The following is a 7,634-nucleotide window of genomic DNA, read 5'->3' on the forward strand; positions in this document are numbered from 1 at the left end:
AATAGTGTGTGATACCAGATCCATAACCCTTCTATAAAATTCCTCCTCAGTTAAACATCTTTGAAAATGAGCTCTTAATACACATGGACTGAAATACATGGGCTCATTTTTCAGTGAAGTTTATCTCCCATCCTGTATCAGCTTCACACAAGATACAGCTCCCAAGCCTACTTATGACAATATTACATCAGACTGTATCAAAAGTTTCCCTAGAACTAAGCTGCTTCTCTAACAGCAGAAGCAAATTGGTTTGGTTTCACAAGATTCATTCTTAGCTAATCTCCTTGGTCCTTCTTTATGTCAGTCTTTGTCCATGGTTGGCTTCTTTGTTTCAGTATTTTTGACAGATAAAATTAAACTGAAGTCCTTTGATCTTTTTTTTCTTCCCTGCTTAAACATACCAGTTTTTTCTTTTCCAGTATTACAGAGGGTAGATAATCTTTACTATGCTTTCTAAGTTCATGTAGCAACCTATAGGCTTTGAAACTTCATCAATTCTGTCCTCCAAGACTGAGTTCAGCAGGTGCAGACCACTTGAAGCATCATTAAGCATTTTCTAACCCATTCTTTTCCTGTTTGAGGTCAAGCTCTTGCACTTTCTTACTGCTATTATGTTAGCTAGCTGAATAGTATGTATGGCTGTTTAAGGAAATCTAGTGGGGAAAAAAGTTCTGAACTTTCCCATCATTCTGAATTTATCTGGCTTTAAAAATAGCAGTCAAGTATTTTCCTAATCATTGTATTTCATGTGAGTTACTGAGTCCTTTCTGAAATTCTGTTTTGTCATCATTCTTTTGATGTGTATTCTGATGTGTTTGTACTGAAGGTATGAAGAAGTCTGTAGCTTAGAGAGGGATCTGCCTCTTGAGTGTTTGAACTGACAATTGTGTTTAAAAAGTCTGGAGTTAGTTTAAAGTTTGCAGCCTGTTTGCTGTGAACAAAAGTAACTCTTCACTGCAAAGCAGAAAGCATCCAATTAGGGAGGATTCAAGTAAGGCAGCATAAGTACAAAATACAAAATTTTATGTCAGTGTCTGATATGAGCATATAAAAGAACTTATGAGTTAGCCAAGACACTCTGTTGGCACCCAGAACATTGTGATCCCATTTCCTTTCACAGGACTGTGTGAAAACTCAGGAAGCTAACGTTTCCAAAATATTTTGTTGATCAAACGAAACTCCTAACAAGCCTAAGGAGAGATAACACTGTGTTTTGTCCTAAGCTGAATTTGATTTTAGTTCTCTCTAAAGGGTAGTGGCACAGAATTTAGAGAACAGCTCATTGAAGGTGCAAATTTGTAATACTTTATAAAATTTCACGTAAATCACATGAATTACATCTTGGATATGTACTGTAATTTCTTTTTGGAAGTCAAAATTGCTTGTGCCTTAAAATGCAGTATTAATCATTAATCTTATTGAAGTTGCTAGCTTCAGGGTTGCAACAGGGCTTTGTATATAGCCTATCAGGCTGGCTAGTCTGTTTAGAAAGCTGTGTAACCATCGGCCTTTATGAGAATTGAAGTGTCCCTTTTCAGCAGCCTTTCCATAACATGTTGAAGCCACTCTTTCTGTTTTGTAACACCATCTTCTGCACATTACAGAAATGTCATGCCTAATGGAGGCTCTGGAAGATAAGCGTGTGAGGTTGCAGCCTGAATGCAAGAAACGCCTTAACGATCGTATTGAAATGTGGAGCTATGCCGCAAAGGTGAATATATAAATGATTTCTTTTTTTCTTGCATTGGATCTTTCTGTTGCAAGCTATTTATGAAAAACTTCAACTGTAATGAAGTTCTTGTGTCTGATGTTTAGCATTTTGAGTTTGGTCCAGAAAAATTGAAGTCGGGTCTCCTTTTTTGAACTTGTATATTTCACTCAGTGTCTGAGATGCATCCTCCTCAACAGTGCAGAGTTAAACTGCCTCTTGTGCACAGAGGGCTTGGTTGGTGTCCTGTAGAGGATGTCTGGGGCAATAAAATAGGGTCAGCAGAACTTCCTGTTATAAAGCTGTCTCCTGAGCAGAAGTGCCTCCAGATGAACCATTGCAGGCATGCTTGTTTGTGGCTCAGGCCAGTCTGATGTGATGGGAGGCAATAGCAGTACCAGAGACTAAATCTGATGAATGCCAAGGCTGAAGGTCACATGGAAAGCACAGCTTGGCTCATTTATTCCCTTCTCACCTCCAGGTTGCCCCAGCAGAAGGCTTTTCTGACCTTGCCATGCAAGTTATGACCTCTCCGTCCAAGAATTACATACTGTCTGTGATCACGGTTGGCATCTGTGTACTCTTCCTCATCGGCCTGATGTGTGGACGCATCACCAAGCGGGTGACAAGAGAGCTCAAGGACAGGTAGAGCCTGGATTGCCTGCTGAAGAAATGCCTGCCCAGTGCCCAGTTTTGTACAGCCCTCCTCTGTATAGTCTACCCAACCCCTCTTCTGAGAGGAGAATTTAAAAAAAAAAAAAAAAAATTTAGAACAGCAGCAGGTGTTGGCTCAGTTTTCCCATCCTGGATCTCATCCACAGCATCTTCATCCTATGAAAGTTTGTGTGCAACATTGGCAGCCCAGCCAGCAGCTTTTGTTACCCCTTTGTTAGCAGACTCTCGTTTACCTGCCTGTAGACAAGTCTCTATTGTACTGTTGGAACTGCCTTCACTTTTCAAACCAGACTGATATGACCTGCAGCTCAAGCAGTTTTTAAGTAAATTTTTAAAGAAAGACATATATCTGCATACCGACTATATGATTTAGGTAATGGTTCATACTGAAATCTAGTCGTCCTCTGTGGCTGGGTGAAATTGAGGCAGGAAATTAAAGGGTAAATTGCATCTTACACCACAGTTGGCCTTGTTTTGGACATCTTGCTCATCTCATGTAAAGCATCTTCAGAGCATAGTCTTGGACAACCTAAGGACACCAGTTGCTGGTGTCACCTTCTAGTGAATATCCTGCTTTTGTGACTGTGGATTTTTTTTGGCTGAAAAGATGCCCTCCCTTTCTTCCTCTGCCACTTGCAAGATAGAATAAAATACTGACCAGGATCAAATACTTATGCGAGCTGTACAACTTGTATATCAGTAGATTAAAGACACGGTGTAGATGTGAGGTGTGTAGAGCCTGTCAGTGGCGTACAGCGCTGCTGTCAGTGGGCATTAAGTGCCCTGATCAGTTACTCGGTCAACTTTTTTTATTAGCGATGATGCAGTAAAATTCTAACACTCCTTTTATTTTACTTTGCTGCTGCTAAGCTATTACTCTTCCAAATTAACTATCTGCAGAGGGTATTGACACGCTGGTGGTACAGTGCTCTGTCAGTGATTCAGAAAGCAACTGAACACTCAACATGCTCTATCTGTAAAACGGTTACTTTGTGGGCTAGTGCAGTGGTTTGTAACTGGCCTGTCTGTGTCTTAATGGTTTGAATGGTAGCACTGAAGAATATTTTTCATTTCCACAACAACAATTGATAGTGATAACTGATGTTTTCTGGGAGGTAGGACACAGGTGCTGGTCCAGAAGGCCAACCAGGAGTGGATGGGAGGGTGATAGTGTTGTATGAAAGGCAGAAACATCTGGATCTTTAAGAAAAGTAGCTTCCACATTGTTACCATCAATGTGTGTGCTCACTCTATATAGTCACACTTCAGAACCTGATACTCACACCTGAGTGCCTGAAAAAGGTGTTTTAGAAAAGCTGCACCAGTAGTTGTGGCCTCTTCTTACTATCATCTTTGTTCCTCAAGTACAAGGAGGCGTGGCCATGTGCTTTGGCTGAAAAACATTGAGTGAAATCTAGGAAGTGACTGCACGAGAGTCCCTGTGTACAGTATGATATCCTTTATTTGCCTTTTAGATGGACTCACCTGCGTGTGCTGCAGTAAAAATCATGTGCCTGAAACGGTCCTACTTAGGCTGATGCTTGAACATAACTTTATTTTCCCACTTGGCACACTGCTAGGTAAGACCTGACATTTCCAGTTCTCTGCATTGTTCTCTAGAAGAACTGGAGATAGTTTTCAGACACCTTTGGAGTGTGTGCCAGCTGATTCTGATGATGCTGCTTGTACAGAATGGCATAAACAAAATACTGTGAGCTTTTGCTGCAACTGAAGCTTTTTTGCAAATGTACCTTCATCCCACTCTGAGGATGGACAGCAAACTTAGCGATACGGTTTTAGACTCACTATGCTAGTGAGTCTTTCACAAGCACTTGTGGTTTTATATCAAAGTATTATGAACACAAGACAAGCAGTAGTGAAAGTCTGAGCAGTGAAGGTTCAGTGGAGAAGTGCGTGATAAGATTGCAGTTCAGTGGTTACGCAGAACAGAACAAAAATTAAACCTTTATTCTTTTTCTCACCCCTTTTCCCTGGTGCTAATGGAGCTTAACTGGCCCTCTGTCAATGTGAAATGGAGCAGAAGAGGAATGGTTGATTGTGTCTCTTGAGGTAGCACAGGTGTATAACATCGCAAATGTTAGTTTGGCAATTATGAGTGTATATTGTTTCACTTGACAGAGTGCTAAAATTATTGCTGTAGGGATGGGTGTGTTTGCAGAGCTGCCGGCAAGGGAAGTGGGATCTTTGAACAGCCTTGCTTGCTTGGCAGGAGTCCTGCTTCTCAAAATGTCTATCAGGCATAATTAAATTGCTATTGGAGGGCTTTTTTTTTTTTTTTTAAACTGTTGTGACTTTTTGAAAAGGCATTTTGTAACCTGATTAGCTTGAAAAGCCTAATTAGATGGTTTATTGTCTAGAAATAGCATCTTTCACTAAATTCCAAAAGACGTTGCAGTGAAAATTGTAGATTTGTAGCCACAGTTCTGAATGTAAACCCTATTCAGTTCTGAAGGTGACTTTTTTAAATTATAAGGCTGTCTGGGTTTTTTTTGCTTTTTAGTTGGGAGAAGGTTAAGGAAAGGGTGCCTGGAGCACTGTGTTAGGTGTCTGGTGGTGTTGGTGTTTCTGACTGTCAGCAGGCTCACCTGAGAATTTGGTTTCAGTGCGAGTGCTCTGGGGTGATGTTACAGGCATGTGTCTGGAGGCCCTCTGAAGCAAATTTCTAAATAAATTTCTCAGCTGACCTTTGTCGCTGTAAGGGCACAGATCCACTATTTAAAAGTGTGACACTGGTGAAGGGTCCAGGCCATTTTATCATTGAGCATCCTTATTTTCATGTTTTAAAATGGAACCTCCTGCCACTGCTAGTGACTAAATTTGATTTCTTCATGACTAGAAATCCATCAGTCCCAGTCTTGAAACATCCTCCTCCTTTTCCTGTATACCTAAAATTCTAGAGGTCTCAAAAGCACAGAAGCCCACACAAGTACTCTTCCAAAAATAACCTGCCAGTGCTGTTGCCAACACAACATCTTGCCTGCAGGTAACCATTTGCTATTGGTGAGGAAAGAAAGAAATGGTTATAAGAAACACTGCTGTTGCCTTGAACTCGAGGAAGCCTTTTTAAGTTCTCTCATCTGTTCGAGAGTGCTATAAATAGCTGTGATCAGCCAAGAGAAGAGTGTTGATGTGGCAGAACCTGGGGTACCCTTTCGTCTTCATGATCTCTTGGTGGAGAAGGCTGCCTTCCACAGAATGCAATTTGGGAGGTGGTGGAGGGGGTTTTTTTGATTCCTTGTCACCACAAAACCTCTTAGAGAGCTTATTCTAGAAATGGTGATGCTGATGCTCCTGGGGGTGTATGGAAGAGCTAGATGACTGGGACCTAGCAAGGCATGCGGCCTGCATTTCCCCCCTGCTACTGCAAGGGTTAACAAGTTATGTTTCTGAGATGATGGCATGTGTTTAGATGACATGGCTAAGGGGACTGTGTATGATGTGCACCTCATTACTTCACTCCTGCTAGTCCGTTAGTGTTCATTCTTGTTGACCTTAATAAGCTTATTTATTGTTTACCTAGTGGGTCTAATCAAGTCCTTTTGCTGAGTTTCAACTTGGGATTCTGCTGCCTTGCTTCTGTTGTTCAGGCTGCTGGAGTAACTCTTCTGGGTGGAACAAAATTCTTGGCACTTCATGTACTGTCCAGCAAGTTGACTTGAGTTACTCGTATGTCTGTGTCACTGCAAGGGGCTGGAAAAGTCCTAATGCAGTTCAAATAATTTTGTAACAAAAGTTAAACATTTCACTCAGAATATGACATTAAATCTGTGCAAATATAATAAATCTTGCTCTGAAAGAATCCACAGTAAGCATATTCCATGAAAAATAATGGAGAGGAGTGAATGTCTCTTAAGTACAGAAACTGCAGGTAGGCACAGAGGGAAGAAACATGACAAGCCAGAGGGATCACTCAAATCTCATAATATTGTAGAGGAGTTGTGTTCAAGTTGGATGGTGATTTCTGTTAAAACACAACTTTATTATTTAGTTGAAAGATTGTAGTACTTTTTTTTTTTTGTTACTTTATCAGTTTTGTTCTAAAAAAGGTAGTTTTGAGGTGTGTGTGAGTGCATGAGTGTGGTATGAAACCGGAACATTTCATCTAGCACTTCTGTCCCTATTTAAAACATAGCTCTGTGGACTCAAACAGCTGTAGTGTTGGTTTGTATAAAAGTACATTCTTAATTTTGGGGTTCAAAATCTTCAAGGCAGCTCCCAGGTACTGATCTTTGTGCAGTCTCCCCGCTTGGAGGCCAGACCTGAATCGTGGTTAGAGGGGACCCAAATCTCACGCGTGAGAGAAAGAATACAGCTGGTAGTGCTGTTTGTCCTGGACTGGTGGGGTTCGGTGCTGTACCCACTCTACCGGCTGCCTCTCCAGGACAGGGAGGAGTGATGATAACATATTGCCACTCATTGGCCAAAGGCAGATTGCCCATTTTCTCCTTCCACAACACCCACATTTCCTTCCATAACACCCAAATATCCTTCCATAGCTGGCCGAAAGCAGGAGATCTCTTCTTGAGTGAACGGCTGCACCCCAAAAATCCCACCCCTCTGCCCCCATGTATTTACTGAGTAGAAGTTCTTGAGTAGCTCTCGCCTTGGCAAATACTGAACTAGGGGAAAAGGCAAAGGTATGGCTTGCCTGTAGACACTGGTGCCGAAGGGAGGTGATCAGAAGCTGTGACTAACGTTTGTGTTGGATTGGGGAGTGTATCAAAGAACTCAGAGCTGGGTTTTCGGGGAGGTGAGGGGGTACCCCAGGACGCCCTCACTGCCCGTGAGGGCACTGCAGGCCTCCCCTGACAGTGTACAAAACAGACCCAGAGGATTCCTGTTGTACAGCAGAAGCTGTTTGAACTTAGTCTCTTTTTTTTGTTTTTAAATGTGACATTAATGAGACTTTTTTTGTAAATTGTTTTCCCTTTCTGTGTATAAATCCTGGCCGGTCCTTGTTTTGGTTTGGTTTTTTTTTTTTACATGTCCATGCTGTGTAATTTTGAGATGTTACGGAGATTCTGAACATAATAATGTGCATTTTTTTCTGTACAGATGAAATGGGAGAATTTAATAAAAAGAGTCTGCAGGTTTTTACTTGTTGTAGTTTATTTCTTAGGGCTGGTCGTGCCCGCCTCCGGGGGGCGGGGAGAGGGGCGTGGCATCGCCCGGTCACGCCCCTGCCGCCGGCCTGGGGATTGGTCGGCGGGCGGGTGACGCAGCGCGCAGG

General features: G+C 42.0%; 1 protein-coding gene across 1 annotated transcript in view; it reads left to right on the top strand.

Moving 5' to 3' along the window:
* Positions 1-2,454, top strand: part of GLG1 (golgi glycoprotein 1) — a 78,344-nt gene extending 75,890 nt beyond the window's left edge. Inside the window, exons 26-27 of the mRNA XM_026856974.1 lie at positions 1,605-1,711; positions 2,190-2,454. Of these exons, the coding sequence (XP_026712775.1) occupies positions 1,605-1,711; positions 2,190-2,357 (275 nt within the window). The 3' untranslated portion in view covers positions 2,358-2,454. The remainder of the gene's footprint in view (positions 1-1,604; positions 1,712-2,189) is intronic.
* The last annotated feature ends 5,180 nt before the right edge of the window (positions 2,455-7,634 follow it).

The sequence above is a fragment of the Athene cunicularia genome (assembly GCF_003259725.1).
Source record: "Athene cunicularia isolate RWA chromosome 11 unlocalized genomic scaffold, athCun1 chr11_part1, whole genome shotgun sequence".
NCBI lineage: Eukaryota > Metazoa > Chordata > Aves > Strigiformes > Strigidae > Athene > Athene cunicularia.